The sequence below is a fragment of the Falco punctatus genome, assembly GCF_963210335.1.
Source record: "Falco punctatus genome assembly, chromosome: Z".
Classification (NCBI taxonomy): Eukaryota; Metazoa; Chordata; class Aves; order Falconiformes; family Falconidae; genus Falco; species Falco punctatus.
Genome location: NC_137586.1, coordinates 60,388,150 through 60,407,462, shown reverse-complemented (window position 1 = coordinate 60,407,462; position 19,313 = coordinate 60,388,150). Strand labels below are relative to the sequence as shown.

Sequence of the window (19,313 nt, the reverse complement as noted above, 5' to 3'; positions counted from 1 at the left end):
GTGAAGTATGTAAGTGATCTAAGTGTGATAACTTGTGGTATATCCTATATAATCACCACTGGCCTCAATAACCTTTATTAATCACCAACCTTTCAGCATTAGACAAATTATACATAATAAAGGAAAATTTACCTTGTCAAAACAATTCTTTTGCAAGAACAAGCTTGGTACTTGCTGTAATGGTTGTAGAGAAAAAAACACAGACAAATGAATACAGCTAAAACTTGTCCATTGTCCTTTCCTGCAGCTGCAGCACTGGGTGAAAAACTGAACACAATCAGCCTGCTCTTACTTGAGGTGCTCAAGTAGCCCATGGTTTCACTGTGTAAAAGCACGGAAAAAGTTTGTACGCCCAAATGTACCTCCACAGTTGCAGATAAAATGAAAGACTGTGTTAGTAGTAATTTCCAGGCATGATCACAGTAATGACGTGCACTTACGCAGGTGCCATCTTCCCAGGTAATTTACAGCTAGGTCTCTGTCACTTCCTAGAACAGCCCACCAGTTTTATGCATGAGTACTGCAAGTCACCATACATAGGGTATTTGCAGCTTCACAGTGGAGATGAATCCTGCTCTCCTTCCACAAATCTGGAAGAGCTTCTTCAGAGTTATTTTACATTTATAGATAAGAATTTAGATCTGTTTTATCAGTGGGACAAAATACACCTCCTGCCATCCGTCTTCTGTAGGAAATGAATGAAAAAGTGCCTTTACTGTCCTACACACTTTTTCTGAGAGCTGGTCTGAGAAAATCCTGCTGGGTTCACTGTTTCCATCAGCACACAACACAAGAGACAGCAATGCCTTTCATTCTGCACTGCCCCTGCTTGCTCAGGGAACCAGCTCACCTCAGTTTTTACCCCAGGGCCAGGAGAAATAGGCAAAGTGAGAAAAAACCTTGAAGAGGCATAATTTGAAATTAGAGGCTGAAGGAAGATATCTACTCTTGCCTTTTTCCCCTTTCCTCCCTCTTTTTTGCTCACTCCTATGCCTGAAGTTCCATACCAGTGCTCACCTGGTACAGACAGTGGACTGCCTCTCTCTCGCTGCCTTGTTGTCCTTCTCTGTGGCAAAGCCAGTCAGGAGGAAGGGTACTTTCCTCATTCTCTGCACCCTGCCTAAGCAAAAGCTAGCATGATCTGGGAGGTGGGTTAACCCAAGAAAGGAGCTGGGATGGGATGGACATGGGGTGCCAGCTAGTGGAGAAGCTGCACAGGAATCTTTTTAAAAGGCAGGGCACAGGCAGGATTTTACAAATGAAGACTTTACATGTCTCCCCCACATACCTGTCTTGGTGTGGCTGCAATCCAGGGGGTCACTAAAAGTTGCTGGGAAGATTAACTCTTGAAGAACAGAGTGCAGAAATGAGATTTATATGTACACCTTTTTAGGTCTCACCCAGCAGGTCTGAGATTTCTCTGCTTAAAAGTTTGTTCTTCTTGTCTGTGTCCCAGCAAAATACAGTTGTAGAGCTGCAAAACTCCAGAAGTTTTTAGGAGTAAAAAATGCATGTAGATCCTTATCAAAATTCTGGCTGGCTCAAGTCATTATCTTAACAGGCTCACAATTTTTTGATCCCTTCAGTATCTTTGGACTTTCCACTGCTCTGGTCCTTTTGCTATTGCCTTCCCCCCCGTCTTCCCAATCTAGTCTTCTAGTTAAGGAGATCTGCTCTCCACCAGCAATACCTTACTGCTGCATATTGATGTAACCTTTGCAGCTTGTAAATATTGTAGGTCTACAGGGATGGAGGACTGGGGAACCTCTAGGCATACTCATGTTGACTGAGGGTACTCTGTAATAAGGGTGCTCTTATTACTGTGGTTTAACCCCAGCCAGCAGCTCAGCCCCACACAGCTGCTCACTCGCTGCCCACAGCGGAATTGGGGAGAGAACTGGAAAGGTAAAAGTGAGAAAAATTGTGGGCTGAGATAAAGACAGTTTAATAGGTAAATGTGCAATCAAAGCAAAACAAGGAATTAATTCACCACTTCCCATGGGCAGGCAGGTGTTCAGCCATCTCCAGGAAAGCAGAGCTCCATCACGCTTAATGGTTATTGGGAGGACAAATGCCGTAACTCTGAATGCACTCCCTTCCTCCAGTTTTATTGCCAATCAAAATGCCATATGGTCTTGGGTATCCCTTTGGTCAGTTGGGGTCAGCTGTCCTGGCTGTGTGTCCTCCCAACATTCTGTGCAGTCCCAAGCCCTCTCACTGTCACACAGTGTAGTGAGTGAGTGGTTTAGCTTAAATTGCTTAAAGAATCACCATCAAATGAATTAGTGAAACAGTTTTAACATGGATTTGTGGGAGTGCAATTTCACAAAGTCTGACAGCAAGGTTCACTCTGTTACTTACTACACAGATAAATCACACAAAAAGCAAATTAAAATGAAGGTGGAATGCTTTACACAGAGCTTAAAGAGGTGAATGGGTAACAGAGATCCTTCCATTAAGTCACCAGGTTCAGAGTGGACCCCCTTGCATTCTAAACTCTTAATAGTGCTTAGGTGTGGCTAGATCCAACCTTTGTCTCAGACTTGGTCAACAGTTTATATCTAAAGGATGTCTAAGGTTTGTTCACAACTTAAGGCTGATCATAGGAATTTAGCAGTACTTTATCATTGCCTAATTTATCATTTACAAAATGAGTCAGACAGAATTTACTGCAATCACAACAGTAAGTAACTTAATTATGGATCTGAGATGGTAATACTTACACTATACTTATTATAAGGTACCTAGATCAATTCACACACACATGCAGACACAAATGAATAGATATATATAGATGTAAGCACAAAGGTATACCTGTTAAAAGTTCCCTTCAGGTTCAGTGAAATACTGTGGTGGGCTGACCTTGGCCGGAAGGCAGGTGCCACCAAGCTGCTCTACCACTCCCCTCCTCAGCAGAACAGGAGTGAGGGTGTGGGGAGAAAATAAGATGACAAAAAAGTTGTGGGTCAAGATATAGGCAGCTTAATGAAGCAATAACAAAAGTTGCATGCACAGAAACAAAGCAAGGCAAAATATTATATTCTCCACTTCCCACCAGCAGGGGATGTTCAGCCACTTCCTGGGAGGCAGAGCTTCAGTATGCATAGCAGTTGCTCTGGAAGAGAAACATTGTAAATAACGAATTGTCGGTTTTCTGCAATGGTCCCCCTAGTATCGCAAACTTGGGAGCTTTGAGCTCTGAGAGGTGTCCCACTCAGAGGAAGGTGCTGTTTGCAGCCCACCGCGGTCCAGGAGAGTTCAATGGGCCTCACTTGGGACCACTGTTTATAGGATCACAGGGGCTTTAGTCAACAGTAATTTTCTGTCCTGGCCACAATCTGAGCCAGTAATTACCGGAATTTTTCAACATTCCAGTGATGGTGATACCATACCACCTGGATTCAGATGAAAAGTGTTCAAAGGATTATTCAGGAATGTTATGGTTTAAACAAGGAATGCTCCAAGGCTGTCAGGTGTTGCTGTGGTTCAGGTGAGGAATGTTTCTGGTATCGGCAGCAGTTTCCCACCTCAGCCATGCAAGAGCTGCTGGTCCACTCAAAGGACACTTAACCACCCAACTCATTACACAGAGGCTAACAGGGATACCTGAGACTCTAGAGCAGCTCAAGGGAGGGGACAAGACACATCGCCACAGATGGTGCGAGGAGCAGAGAAGGCACTCACACTGTAAAAACTGCTTGGCAGCAACCAAAACATCCCTGTATTACCAACGCTGTTTTAGTCACAAATCCAAAACATAGCCACGTACACGCTACTATGAAGAAATTCAACGCTATCCCAGGCAAAAACAGTACAACAGTGAAACAAGCAGGGTTTGCAAAAGAACTTTTATGCTGTTTCTAAACCCAAGGTGGAAATTCTGCTACGTCCTTCCATCTACTTCTTAATGGCATTCCTAACACACCATTTCAAAGCTAATCCATCCTTTTAAGAACCTGTTATCATTATCATGAACTGGTAATTTTATGAACTGTTGATAGGATCAACCAGTAACAAACTATGGCAATATGGCCAAAAAATTCTTACAGACCCAGCTTCTGAAAGGTCAGTCCTAAAATCCAGATGAACATGTACTTATGAGTATCAGGATCAGATATAATAGCATAGTATTTTTAAAATTATTATTTCTTGTGTTCTTTTGTAGCTCAAAAATGAAATGCCATCCTAATCTTGGATCATCAGTCTGTGTGGCCTATTTCAATATGCACAGAGATAACACTGAAAAATGTCACAAGCTATTGCTATGTATGTAATAAACCTTTAATATTATAAATTGAGGGGATTTTACTGCCTAATTACTAGATCATGATAGTTATAGTAGCTTTAAGGCTCCCAATATTACTGGTTTTATGGCTTCTAATTTCACAAAATATAAGCAGTGGTAATGAAGAAATTAATTGTTCGCTATACCTTCCTTCTGACCTTAATGTGGTGAAGATTTCACAGCTGATAAAGAGATTTGGCCTTGTAATATTTCATCCTGCCTCTACAGCAAGTGAAGATTCCCTTGCATGAAGCAATAGTGACACCCAGTGTTAAAACCCTTGCACTGACCAGAAGCACCCTGCCCTTTCCTCTTTTTCTCATTTGCCATTCGCCGTTGTAACTCAAAATTTGTTCAGCTCTTGCAAGCTATCAGAAAAAGACAAAAAGACGTCTACCATCTTGGAAAATGCTCTAAAGCCTCCCTGTATATAGGTATGTTTCTATTTAAAAAGTTTTCCATAGATTATTAAAAACAAACTAATATTTATTTATGGTAATTACACTATTATTTCGGAATGAGATCTTGATCAGATTGAATTTGCTTCACAGTTCAGAAACTGTAGCGGATGGTGTTTTGAGAGAAATGGGTTCCAACTTCAGATGGAAAAGTGAAAGCAATGGAAAGAATGTGGCATTCTCCAGCAGCCAACAAATATTGCAAACCCTTGAAGAAATTTGAAGACTTACTTGATTGAAACAGCTGGATGACTAGACACAAACATGTCTAAATAATAAAGATATTTTAAAAGAACGCTGTTAATTAGGATGTGGATAAAGGGTACATCTGGCCACAGCTGGTAAGTCCCTGTCCTGTCTTGCCTGCCCCATGGGGACCCCCTGTGGTCCCTGGTGCCCTGATCTCCACAGCACCCTGACAGCATCACTGGCTCGCAACTTGCCAGCTTGTGGTTCAAAAGATTTATTACAAGGGGCAACTTCAGAAATATAATTTCTGATATGCATTACATCTGCCAACTCTTTTATGACAGTGGTCCAGCTGTACAAAATATTACATTCTGAGATAATGGTGGCATAAAACTGATGAGAGGAACAATCTGCTTGGAGGGGAAATAAAAATACTGAACATATTTATGGTAAACATAGTTGTCATGGTTTAAACCCAGCTGGCAACTAAGCACCACACAGTTGCTCACTCACTCCCCTCCCCCCACCCCAGTGGGACAGGGAAAGAACTGGAAGCATAAAGTGAGAAACAAACTCATGGATTGAGATAAAAACAGTTTAATAATTAAAAAGAAATCATAACAACAACAATAATAATAGCAACAAACCATAAGGACAAGAGAGAAAGAAAAAACAAAGAGGAAAATAAGCCCTCAGAAAGACAAGTGATGCTAATGAAAACAATGGCTCATCACCAACATACTCATGCCCTGCCAGGCCCCAACCAGCAGCCCCCTTGCCCCCCGACTTCCACCACCCCACCCCATCCCCAACCCCTGGGTTTATTGCTGAGTGTGACGCCAGAATATCCCCCTCGTCAGCTGGGGTCAGCCACCCTGGCTGTTTCCTCCAGGTCAGTCAGAGGAGCAGAAAAGGCCATGATGCTGTGTAAGCGCTGCTCAGCAGTAACTAACACAACCCTGTGTTACCAACACTGCTTTCAGCACAAATCCAAAACACACACCATATTAGCTACTATGAAGAAATTTGACGCTATCCCAGGCAAACCCAGTACAATAGTGAAATACTTAGGATTTTGCAAAAGAAAGCACAACGCTACCTAAGAGAATCTTGATACATAAAAAAATGACCTGCTGACACTCCGTTACAGGAGGTCATTCAGCTGTCTAAACATGGAATGCCATAGAGCAGCTGGTGGTCCCACTGGCTGTAGCTATGCCCTCCACCACATGGCCTGCCCTTTGCGGACCGCTTAGTTGCTTGGCACATCAAAGAAAGTGCTACAACTATTTGTAGGCAGTTTAATCCCATCCTCTGAGACTGCATCCAGGTGACCATTTCTAAGTGTTTATCAGATGACCAAATGATTCTACGTATTAACAGCAGAATTGGCTAAATCGTGATCCTGACAGAGTAGTGAGATGAATTCAGTAAATTAAAATATCAATATAACAGATGGGCAGAGGAGGTGGAAAGAATAAGCAGCAGCAAGTGGAAATTAGAAGCTACCTATTACTTTAACAATTGTTAAGGAGGTTGAAATCATTAAGAGAAATCCATGGTTTTCAAGGCTTAAAAAGTGAGATGATTATCGTATGTTATCGTTATAACCAAAAGCCCTTCTACCAACTGAATTGCTGCTGGTTTTCAGTCTGACAACTTCTAGAACAAAAAATTGCCAATGTATACAATTTATAGGAGTTAACATTTCCAACTGATTTCTTTAAAGAATTCGGAGGGATCCAGAAAATTGAAGAATGTTAAAAACAAGAATTGGTCTTTTCACAGATAAAGAGAATAAATTTGTCTTAATGTAACACTACAGAAAAGAAACATTAACTACAAAATTTATTTAATTCTTGACATGGTTTAATCCCAGCCAGTAATTAAGTGCCATGCAGCTGCTTGCTCACTCCCCCCTCGCCCAGAGGGATGGGGAGAAGAATCAGAAAGGAATGTAAAACTCAATTCCTGTGCCCCTCCAGCTCTCCTGCTGGCAAGGCCAGAGAAACCAAAAAATCCCCAACCACACTGTTCCTACACCAAATCCAAAACACAGCACTGCACTAGCCACCACAAAGAAAATCCCTATCTATCCCAGCCAAAACCAGGACAGTTCTGTACTGGAAAAAAGAAGTAATTTGTAATTCTTGTAATTTTTTTGTTTTTGTTTTTGTGACTGTTCTGCCATCATTTGTCATCACATCAAAAATCTTTGTGGTATCTGTAATTTTATTGACAGTGAATTTATGTTTCACCCCTGTTGTGGATTGACCCCTGCCATCAATCAGTCTTAAACAGTGCAAAAAATATTTTAGGCAGTACTTTTAAAACCTGAGTTTCTTTTACTAGCTGAAGTAACCTGGAAAAATTCAACTGTAACACATCTACTATTGATGGATTTCAGATAAATTGAACAACTAGTTATTTTGGATGGGATAATGTGTCCCTGGTTTGAATATTGCCATACCCTCAAAGTTCTTTCAATCTCCTACAAGTTCTGCTTGTTCTATCTGGCTTTCAGACAGAGAGCTTGGGAGATGGAAAAGCTTTTAAGAAAACCAAGAAAGCCCCTCCCACAACTTCTATTCAAAGTCCTCAGAAGGTTGAGTAAGAAAACCATCTTTGTGATTAATAGTCTCCGAAGTAGTTCATCATCCTCAGCTGAGATGAACATCATATATTTGCTTTGAATTTTCAAATAGATTATCCATACATTGGGAAATTAGCATACATATTCAAGCATGCACCCTTGCCTATTCAAATACAGCATCTAGTTAATAACATACCTCTCATACATTTTACCTGACATATTTATACTGTGCTGCATTTTTTCAGAGAACTCAAATGAATCATCATGCAAACATCCTTTTATGAATTCATTATGAAATTCTCTAATTTTCTGTGCTTGATCTACACTTTGTTTCACATCATGGCCACATCAAGAGGAAGAAGGAAAGTGGGGTAGGAGAGTGGGAAATACTCTTTCCTTACTTATAACTGGAAAACATTTGAGTAGAATAGCAGAAAGGATTTTCTGGTACAATTCTACTAGAAATGGAACACAACCAGTTAAGAACTTTCACAGATAAGCTCAGATTTACAATGTCTATGAACGAGCTATGAACACAGTCACAGCTTCTAAACAGCATTCATAACTGACGTAACATAGAATCATAGCATCATCCAATAATTTTGATTCAAAAAGACCCTTAAGATCGTCAAGTCTAACTGTTAACCTAACACTACCAAATCCACTACTAAACCATGACCCTAAGCACTACATCTACATGCCCTTTAAATAAATACCTCCACAGATGCTTGCTCAACCACCTCCCTGGACAGCCTGTTCCAATGCTTGACAACCCTTCTGACAAAGAAATTTTTCCTAATATCCAATCTAAACCTTCCCTGGCACAACTTGAGGCTGTTTCTTCTTAGCCTATCAATTGTTACTTAGGAGAACAGACTGACACACACCTGGCTACAACATCCTTTCAGGCAGCTGTGACAGCAATTAGGTCTTGTCTGAGCCTTCTTTTCTCCAGACTAAACAGCCCCAGTTCCCTCAGCCACTTCTCACAAGACCTGTGCTCCAGACCCTTCCCCAGCCCCGTTGCCCGTCTCTGGACACGCTCCAGCCACTCAATGTCCTTCCTGAAGTGAGGGGCCCAAACCTGAACACAGGATTTGAGGTGCGGCCTCACCAGTGCCAAGTACGGGGGGACAATCACTGTCCTGCTGGCCACACTGTGTCTGATACAGGCCAGGGTGCTGCTGGCTGCCTGGGCCCCCTGGGCACACTGCTGGCTCCTGCCCAGCCGGCCGTCACCCAGCACCCCCAGGCCCTTTCCCACCAGGCCCTTTCCAGCCGCTCTGCCCCAGCCTGTAGCGCTGCGTGGGGCTGGTGTGACCCAAGGGCAGGACCCGGCACTGAGCCCTGCTGAACCTCACACCACTGGCCTGGGCCCATCGCTCCAGCCTGCCCAGGTCCCTCTGCAGAGCCTCCTGCCCTCAGGCAGATCAACACTCCCACCCAACTTGGCGTCATCTGCAAACTCACTGAGGGTGCACTCAATCACCTCATTCAGGTCATTGATAAAGGTGTTAAACAGAACTGGCCCCAGTACTGAGCCCTGGGGAACACCGCTGGGACCAGCCACCACCTAGATGTAACTCCATTTACTACCACTCACTGGGCCTGGCCGTCCAGCCAGCTTTTAACCCCATGTAGAGTACACCCATCCAAGCCATGAGCAGCCAGTTTATCCAGGAGAATGCTGTGGGAGATGGTGTAAAAGGCTTTACTAAAGTCATCTTGTTGCAGGAAGAGATCAGGTTAGTCAAGCAGGACCTGCCTTCATAACCCCATGCTGGCCAGGCCTGATCCCCCAGTTATCCTGTACGTGCCACTTGATGGCACGCAGGATGATCTGCTCCATGCCCTTTCCTGGCACTGAAGTCAGGCTGACAGGCCTGTAGTTCCCCAGATCCTCCTTCCTGCCGTCTATACCTACAGGTGGGCGTCACACTGGCTAACCTCCAGTCAACTGGAATCTCCCTGGTTAGCCAGAACTGCTGATAAATGGTTAAAAGTGGCTTAGTGAGCACCTCCACCAGCTCCCTCAGTACCCTTGGGTGGATCCCATCTGGCCCCATAAACTTGTGGGTGTAAGCATTGTGTAGCAGGTCACTAACCGCCCTTGGATTATGGAGGCTTCATTCTGCTCCCTGTCTCTGCCCTCCAGCTCAGAGGGCTGGGTAGCCTGGTAACAACTGGTCTTACTGAAAGCATCAAGTACCTCAGCCTTTTGCTCATCCTTTGCCACTATGTCTCCCCCAGCATCCGATAAAGAATGGAGGTTCTCCTTAGCCCTCCTTTTGTTGTTAAGGTATTTATAGAAACATTTTTTTATGGTCTTTTATGGCAGTAGTCAGGTAAAAGTTCTAGCTGGATTTTGGTCCTTCTAATTTTCTCTCTGCATAACCTCACAACGTCCTTGTCCTCCCAAGTGGCCTGCCCCTTCTTTCAAAGGTGGTAAATTCTCTTTTTTTCCATGAGTTTCAGTAAAAGCTCTTTTCAGAGAGTGCTCTCTTCAGGAAGAGTTCACCCAGGCCAGTCTTCTTCCCTGCTGGATTGTGTTTCAGCACATGGGGATGGCCTGCTCTTGTGCCTTTAAGATTTCCTTCTTGAGGAATGTCCAACCTTCCTGGACTCCCTTGCCCTTCAGTACCGTCTCCCAAGGGATTGTCAATGAGGCCCGTAAAGAGGCCAAAGCCTGCCCTCCAGAAGGCCAAAGTAGTGGTTCTGCTCACCCCTCTCCTTACTTCTCCAAAAATTGAAAACTGTCATTTCAAGATCACTATGCCCAAGACAGCCTCTGACCATCTCATCACCCACAAGTCCTTCCCTGTTTGCAAAAATATAAACCTTGAGCTAAGATTATTTTGTCATTATTATGATTATTGCCTCAGTTTCTCACCCCTGCTCAGTGGACAGCTAAAACTACTTTCTCTTATCTCATGCTGGAGCAGACAAATCACATACTCTACACCAAACCAGCAGAAGTTGTTCTGCAGATATTTACAGTTCTAATATCTGCCAATAAAACTGCCAGTGGAACAGCTCTGCTGTTATCTTTAGGGTCAATATATTGTTACCATCTAAATAACAGAGCACTAAAGGAATGAGTAGCATACGAAAACTGACCCTTTATTGTCTTAGCTTTCTTTCTTCCATTCTGCAATCTCTATAGCACACCCCCGCCCCCCCCCCAATGTCCCAGAGACCAAATTCAAGGATTAAGCTTTAGTTTTCACAAGAAAAATAACAAGAATTAGATAGAAAAATGATCTGAAATTGCTTCAGAAAGAGAAGATTAGGTGAGATGTGTCCTTGTCTATGTTCTGTACAAGTCAAAAGGAGGCAGAAGAGATTGATCATGTCAAGATAAATACTAGGGGAATGGGAAGAATTCCATATATGAGGTCCATGTATATGTGGTGTGTGTATATCTTAAAATAACAGGGCAATATATATCAGAGTATTAGACATGAAAGTGACACACAGATGTCAGGCTCCCTTGCCAGCATTTCTGCAGGAAGTACTAGCATGTGCTGATGTAAGACAGACCATGCCACAATGACTATTCAGAAGCTGCACAGACAGATTTAAAGATGAGATTTATTTTGAATATTTGACATTGCAAGCATTTATTCTGAACGTTGTTCAATTTGAAGGCTTGACTTTCATCTTTAAATGCTGTCTCTGTTTGCTCTTATTGAAACGTATTTTTGAAATCTGAGGGAGAAAAAGACCTTGCCAAATTTTTCTGCAGTTTCTATTGATGGATCTCAGTGAGTTATAAATTCAGACAAAATATTCTATTATTCTACTTCTATCCAACAGTATGTTAAGGTTTTTTTCATAGCAAACGTTTTTACTGAGCTGCTGAAGACTAATAATACAGGTAACAAACAAAAATAGCATCACAGCTATTTTAATCCTAACATAACTTGTTCCTGGGCAAAAGGCTTCACAGTATATAACAGTGTGCATTTCTTCTGGTGCCCTTTGTTATTTAATAGTAGTATTGCACCATATATACTGTAACTATAACTTGCCTTCTCCCTCTCCAAACACCTTTTACTAAAGAAAAAATTCCACGTGTATTTAGACCTCTGTATTTAAGTCAATTTACATCAATAATTTAGAACTGAGTACTGAAACATGCAAACGAATTTTGCTAGGCATTGAGAAGAACCTTAATTAAAACATTATGGGCCACATTTGCGAATTTATACATCCTGGGCACCTGCAGCGAGCATCCCCAGGAGCAGGGCATACAGGGACAGAGGCCTCACGCGGGCCCTGTTTCTGGCTGGACAATGTCTTCAACCAGCAGAAACCAGGTATCTGCTGGAGCGGGTTGGCCAGAGGGCGGCATTGACAGAAAAAAATGGGAGAAATGCTGGTGGCCTCCGAGTTGAGTTCGTGTTAGCATGCCATCGCCAACACCCAGCCCTGTGCATGTGTGCCATCTGACAGCGGCAAACAGGAGCCCCGTCACCTTACCCTACAAACTGTGGCCAAAATAACGCTTATTTCAGGTGTTCAAAACTGTGCAGCTACGTATTATATATATAATGACACGTGCAGATATACACTATATGCTCACACACGCACTCTATACATCTGTAACATACGGTGAGCCCAAACACCACGCGTACACAGCTCCTCTGGCCCACAAAGGCCGCTAGTGCAGACGGGGCGGCGGCCTGCGCCAGCCGGCGTAATCCTCACCGGCGACGCCGCGCCTGCCTGCCGCCGCTCCGAGGGGAGGCCGCCGGGGCCGCCTCCGCCGCCGCAGTCGCGGCTCCCGGCCCGGCCGCTGGCGGCAGTACCGGCGGGCGGCCACCAGGCCGCGGAGCGCCGCCCCCTCGCCTCCCCCGCGGGAGGTCAGGGCGGCGGTAGCGGAAGCTTCTCCCTCCCGGCGCCGCGTCCCGGAACCAGCCGCGCCGCCGCGTCCTGCCGTGTCCCGTGCTGTCCCGTCCCGTCCCCCGCCACCTTCCGCCCCCGCCAGCAGCATGACAGCGCCCACCGCCGCCTCCCGCAGGTGACACCCCACGGGCCTTTGCGCTTCTGCTGCCCTCCTATATGGGCCACCTGCTCTCCAAGGAGGCAAGCAGCCTGAGCCGGGACCGCCGCTGCCGCCGGGGGGGGAAGGTGTCGCCGCGCAGCCGGAGCTGCTTCCTGCGCGGGCCCTGCATGCTCTGCTTCATCGTGCACAGCGCCAGCCCGCCCGCCCAGGAGCAGCCCCTGCCCTCCGGGGACCCGCTGCTGCCACCGCCGCCCTACGCCGCCCTCGCCGCCGCCGAGCAGCGCGCCGCCCGCCGCCTTCTCCGCCTGCCGCCCGCCGCCTGGGAGCCGCGGGGCCGCTGCCAGCGCCTCTTCCTCTCGGGCCTGCTGCCCTCGCCGGTGCGGGGCCTCCTGGGGCAGGCCAGGTTGCCCGTCGAGGTCGCCTCCGAGATGGTGTGCAAGCGCAAGGGGGCCGGCCTGCCCGCCTCTCCACCCTGCAAGCAACCGCGCTGCGGAGCCGCGGCGGAGTCCGAGGCAGCCGCTTGCCAGTGCCCGGGGGAGCCGCAGCTCTGTGCCCTGCCCGCCGCCGACGGCTGCGCGGCAGGCGGTGGGAGCGCGTCGGCCCGCGGCGCCGCCGGGGACAGCGGCGGCGGGGGGCAGCCTGCCTCGCCGCCGCCCCCCGCGCCGGAGGAAGGCGAGAAAGAGAAGGAGAGGGGCGGCGAGGCGCGCTGCGAGCTGCCGCTGGAGCCCCCCTGCGACTGTTGCCGAGAGCCGCTGCCGCCGCCGGCCCCAGACATCAACCAGCTGCCGCCCTCTATCCTCCTTAAGGTGGGTCGGGGCGGGGGGCGTGGGCGGGCCTGTTCCCCGTGGCGGGGGAGGGAGGGCTGCGCGGAGGCCCGGGGCTGGGCCTGGACCAGCCCCCGCGGAGGCCGCTGGCGTACATGGGCGGGCTCGGTGGGGCACGGGAGCCGGGGGGAGGCGGCGGGCGCTGCCCTGAAGAGCGGCCCCGCCCCAGCCCGCGGCGGCGCGTCGCCGCCTCCCACACCGCCCCCGGCGGCGGCCGCTGGGCCGGGGGCAGCGCGGCGTCGGGCCGCGGGGTGCCGAGCCCGCCCGGCGTCGGGGCGGTGGTAATCGGGGCTGTGGGGGTGTTTTGGTGTCTTGGGTCGGTTTTGCCCCCCTTAGTTTTGGCTTGCTGTTGTAAACGAGTCATTGACCCGAGGTGAAGACACAGCTAAGGCAGAAGATGCCCCGTAAGTGGTGTGGCTCGCACCTCTTAGCTTGGTGACCCGCCCTTCGCAGGTGGCTTCTTAACCATGCCACTGGTGGGCGGTGGGGGCAAGGGGGACTGTTGCTGCATTTAGTGCTTCTGTCTAGGTCAGAACTGCAGAGTCAAGTTCTCAGTGTTGATTGGAAAAAGAAAAAAAAAAGTACTTCTATTTTGGGTCAATTTTGGCTTTACCGGTTTCACCTTCAGCCCGAGTATTTGTAGCCTTCTTGAAGTACATGCGTTTATAACCTCTTACTCCATGTTTCCAAAGAACAGTCTTGCTTTGTTTCCTGTCGCTTTTCCTGTCTTTTGGTTCCTTTAATACCGTTCTCTTTTGAGAACCACTTTCCATTTTTAAGCTACAGTTAATCTAGTTAGTACAGTGACTTCAGCTAAACCTTAGCTATAAAGGTATCTGGCTGGAACTGAAGCCTGTGATGTTTTCCATAGTTTCATGCAACTGCGTCTTTAAATTCTGGGGAATAGGGTTTCAGCATTACAGCAGTTTACTCCAGAGACAGATGGCAAAAAAAGTGGGGTGTGATAACGGAGGAGCATGAGACAGGTGATTTGTCCTGTTGTGCTTAGTATACTGCTAATTGTACAACCCCCGTGTAGAAAGTACTTCCTTCACTCTTCTGTTAAATAGTAATCTACTTGTCTGTCTTGCACATAAAATTAATTCCGTCAGGTTTTCAGTGGTTTGGTGGTGTTTTTTTTTAGGTATGCATGACTGTGTTAATAAAGGTACATCATGTTTCACAGATGCACTATTCCAATCTAAAATTCATGAACTATCATATCTGCATTAATCTCTTCTGTGATTGCAGAACTGAAACTTTGTAGTTCTTCTAAAACACAATCCATCCATTTGCTACTATTCCTGTAAGGTAATTTTTTTTTCCATATTCTGTTGTTGTAGGTTTTGAAACTGGACTGACTTGGTTAGTATGGCGTAAATGCTTCTTCTGATCAATGATACGGGTACTTTTCCATGATTACTTTAGTACTTGGTTTCACTTCTTCAAAAATATCAGTATGTAACTCTGCCATAAACCAGTTCTTTCAACATCTAAGGTTTGTCATGCCCGTCACACCTGTGAACTAGTTTAAATGTGTGTTTTTTCCATATGGCCTTCTATTTTATACTGATACAGTACTTCATTTGTATCTGTACTTTCCAGGTTGGGTTTTTTTGATGTTCCCCACCTGTCCCAATGGTTTTGTCTCATTAGTCTCGCTGTAGTCCAGCTCATTCTGCAGTGTTTTTGAAAAAGCCTGCCCTTAGTTCCAGCAGCTGGAACCAACATACTCACCTGTTGTGGGTTGGTTTGTTGGTTTGTTGTTTTTTTTTTTTAGTTTTGGGTTGTTTGTTTGTTTTTTTGTTTTTTGGGTTTTTTTACATCACACCACACCACCCCCATTTGCCCTCCAGTCCTTAGCTAGACTTATGGATTAGGTTGGTTGGTTGGGGGGTTTTGGGGGGTTTGTTTTTTTGCTGCTTCCATAGCATCCTGATCTTTTATGGGTCTTTTAACTCATGATTTCTGACCAGGCATCTTTTTAACTGTATTATACAGGTGCCTAAAGGCATTCATATGCTGGGTTTTGATACAGAAAATATCCCAAATGTAATCCTTTCTCCAAAGGTGCCATTTTATTATGAGTGGGTGGGAGACAAATATACACAAAGATTTTACTAAACTTTTCAGAGTAGGTAGCAGAGACATAAACCTTACTACAAGGACAAGAGATTCCATCCTTGAAAGTCTCAGGAGCCAGATCCTGTGCAGCTTTTTTGTTTCCTTCCCTTGAGTCCCACCTCTGTGACCTCCTGATGAAGTGGTGCTAGTGTAGGAGCAGCTGTCACCTGTGTCTGTATGTGGGCTGGAGACAACACAAAGAAACATTACAGGAACTCCTAAGTAATAGGTGGCCACTTAAAGTTGGCTGCTACAGGCTGCTTAGGTGCTGTTCTGTTGTTAAGTCTCCCCTGAGTGAAGGATACTGGGCTGGATGGAAGAGTTTGTCAGACTGAACTTGGCCTGCAGATCATTGGAGGGGCCCTACTGAGTCGGGAAGTTCATAGTGCAGTGTGGCAGTTGATCCTGTTCCCTTGGCTGGGAAAGAGGTCTCAGTTTTGGGGGATAAAAGAACTGTGGTTCCACAGATCAATCTTACAGGTTGTTTTGCTTTTCATTTGGTCACTGAAACATGTATCAGGAAAGTGTTTTACAGTGGACAGAATTTCATCGTTAATCTTTGTAGATGAGGGTGATTAACTTTGACTAAAGGGTAATTTTAATCCATAACCTTTAAAATCTGAGGAGAAGATCTAAGGAATTATATAGATGGTCAACTTGACTGTGACCCAGATGTGTGAATGAAAAAAAAATAAGGGAGCTGCTTGTAAGCATGCAGTGTGGAAGATTACAAAATCTTGTGCTGTATATCACTTAAGTTTTCAACATTTTTGTGCTATATATTACAAATCTATGCCTAGTGCAATTTCACTGCTATTTATTTATGGAAAACAGAAATAAATCTTCATGTTTTACCAGTTACCTCTTTGCAGTGCTGCTGTTTAATCAAGAAAGTTAACTGGTATAAAGTGGACTGCAGACTAAGTGAATTTACAATTCCTATTGAAGCGCTTCAGATTTCCTTTTGGGCTGTATTAACAAGAACTGTGGAAAGGAAGTTCTCTGCTTTGCTCGGTGCTTTTAAAGCCTCTGGTAGGGTACTGCATTAGGTTGTGGGCACTGGGGTCTCCTTAAAAAAACCCACAGGCAAATCAGAGAGGCATCAAAGGAGAGCTAGAGGTCATGGAAACATGGTCTGTGATGGTAGTTGGAAGATTCTGTTCAAACTGAATGCCGCTTCTATTATGAAAGAAGGCTGAGGTGCACTCCTTATGATTCCATGACTATGTTATTGTCCTTTGTCAAATAAAAAGAAATAATAAGATTAATTTGATGTGAGGGGAATTTAGGTAAGAGACTTGGAAAATGACGCAGTGTGAGAACATTCAAGTCTTGGCAACGGTGGTTTCCTGTCTCTGAGGTTATGTGAGGAGTTGGGATTTTTATTTATTTATTCTTTTTTTAACACAAGGGGGATGTCCTTACCAGGTGTGTTTGAGGTGTGCTTGAACTTGCTTCAAAACAGAGAAGGTTCTTTTTTGATTTCTTTTTTCTCTATTTGCTGTGTTTATTTTTATGAAGTGTGAACATATGCTGCTCTGCAGCAGAGACCCTGTCAGTTTTAGCTTAGAGCTAATGCACTATGTGGGGAAGATAAGCATGTGTGTATTTATTTAACTTAAGGTTTTCATAAATACATTATTATTATTTGAGGCACTACTGGCTCCTTTTCTTGCATCTTTACTCAGCGTTTTTTACCTATTTTTCTCATTCTTCCCTTGCTGTAATAACTCACATGTTTGCTTTTGTTCCCGTAATAACTTACCTGTTTGATATAGTCAACTAACTTCCCTTCTCCAAGGGATCTTATCTGGATATACATACTCAAAACTGCTAAGCTAAGCCATCTCCTAGAACAGGGGGACGGTAATGGTTGTTATTGCTGACACTTGATTGTCTAGTCTGTTCTGAAGACCACCCACTGGTGGAAACTGTGGGTTACCAGGTATTTTATTACAATGCTTCATTATCCTTAGACTAACAATTTTTGAGACTGTCCTGCCCACCACAAAGATGAGTGGTGTTCTCTCTAGTTTGTTTACTGCCTTTGCCGTCCCTTTTCCTTGGTTAAACAGTCCTAGTCTTTTCTTTGAATGTTTTTACATTTTCTAGACCTCAGTGCTTTCCCATAGACGCTTTCCCAGTATTTTCAGATTTTCCTGAGCACGCTGCCTGAAGATTGGCTGTTGTGATTCTCTTGGTACTTGATGCCCTCATTAGTTGAGTGGGAGGACTGTTTCATGTTTTACACTCTGTATTCCTGTGTAGGTATCTTAATGCTGTGACTCCATTGTTTCATGTTAGGATAATATGTGGATTAAAGTTCATGTGGTTACAGGATACCTTCATATGTAACTCTTGATAGACCTTCTTTTTATATTTATTAATAAATAACATTACTTCTGAGGAAGGGCTGACTATAATAAATGTAGCAACAATTTACTAGCCTGCCATGAAAGTACAGTTTATTCTTTTTTGCAGGCTGCTATTGATATGGAGAAATAGTGTGAAATGGGGACAATGGACATCGACTGTGATTGTATATGTCTGCTCAAGGAATGTGGGTATGGTGACTGGTCATAGGTGTGGTGTCTGGTCACATAGCCACACAGCTTTGAGGAGACGCCTACCCTTCTTCCTCTGACAAAGGGGCTATTTATAAAAAGGATGAGAAAAGGATGAGAGACATTCCAATGTTATCTAGAGGGAGGGAGTGCTAAGGCTTCTTGCTGGAGAAGATGGGATGGTCACAAAGACATGAATCACCTACAAACCTGCAAGACCACCACATTCCAGGCAAAGGACTGATAAGCTAATTAACATACGAAGCAGAGTAAGCGGGTTTAGGTAACGAATATGTATAGGCGTTAATTGAATATTCATTTGTTTTATTGTATAAATGTGAGATGGTTCGTCACTTTGGGCATGCACGCTTGTGGAGGAGCGATCCCCCGTGCATCTGCGCGCAATAAACATACCTACTTTATAACTTTTGAGTTACAGAGTCTAATTCCGCACGTCACTATAGTGCTCAAAACCTTGGGATATAAAATGCTAATTCTGTGTCTGGTTTCCATGTATGACACTGTTTTGCTGTGCTGATCTGCTCCACCATCCCATGCCCCCTTCCCACAAGACTGATGTATTAGTACCTTTATGTCTCTTCCTTACAATTCAGTTAAGTAATAGAAGGAAAAGTTTTCCTACCTGAATCAGAAGAGGAATGAAAACACCTTTTAAATAGCTTGTGAATAGCATTAAGCTAATATTTGTAATGGCTTAGGTATGCCATCTCAGAGACATATTTGAAACTTGGTCCAAGGAATGAGTGCTTAAGTAGCATACATACTGCTGTTGGTTGTGCTACTGTGACTTACTAATATTGTCAGCTCTTGTGAGGTGTAGATGTTTTCGTTACTGTCCTTGACTAATTGAGTCAGGGGCAAGTTCTAGAACTGTGTATTGCAAAACATGCTAATGCTTTCCTGTCTTTTACAAGACAGTTTAGTAATAAAATATTTCTGTTTCTAAAGTATCTGACAAACAACACTTTTCTCCCTTTCCTTACAGATATTTTCCAGTTTATCCCTGAATGAGCGTTGCCTTTCAGCATCATTAGTCTGTAAATACTGGCGGGACCTGTGTTTAGATTTTCAGTTTTGGAAACAACTGGATCTCAGTAGTCGTCAACAGGTATGAAGGTATCATTGCAGAAAAATTATGTTTTGATGACTCAGAATATGTTCTCAGAATGTATACTCTTGACCAAAGGTGAACAGAAGAAACCCATAAAATGGTGATGTCTGCGGACTGAGGGATTTTTCGCTTAGAC

The 19,313-nt window shown here is 44.8% G+C and overlaps 1 protein-coding gene across 9 annotated transcripts in view; it reads left to right on the top strand.

Annotated features, from left to right (window-relative positions):
* The first annotated feature begins 10,549 nt into the window (after window positions 1-10,549).
* FBXL17 (F-box and leucine rich repeat protein 17) overlaps window positions 10,550-19,313 on the top strand; it is a 277,159-nt gene continuing 268,395 nt past the window's right edge. For 5 of the 9 annotated variants that reach the window (XM_080371967.1, XM_080371971.1, XM_080371970.1 and 2 more), the window contains exons 1-2: window positions 10,553-13,339; window positions 19,052-19,174. In XM_080371967.1, the coding sequence (XP_080228093.1) occupies window positions 12,590-13,339; window positions 19,052-19,174 (873 nt within the window). In that variant the 5' untranslated portion in view covers window positions 10,553-12,589. Of the gene's footprint in view, window positions 13,340-19,051; window positions 19,175-19,313 lie in introns of all 9 variants that reach the window. The other 4 variants (XM_080371969.1, XM_080371968.1, XR_013924857.1 and 1 more) reach the window with 3 other exon arrangements.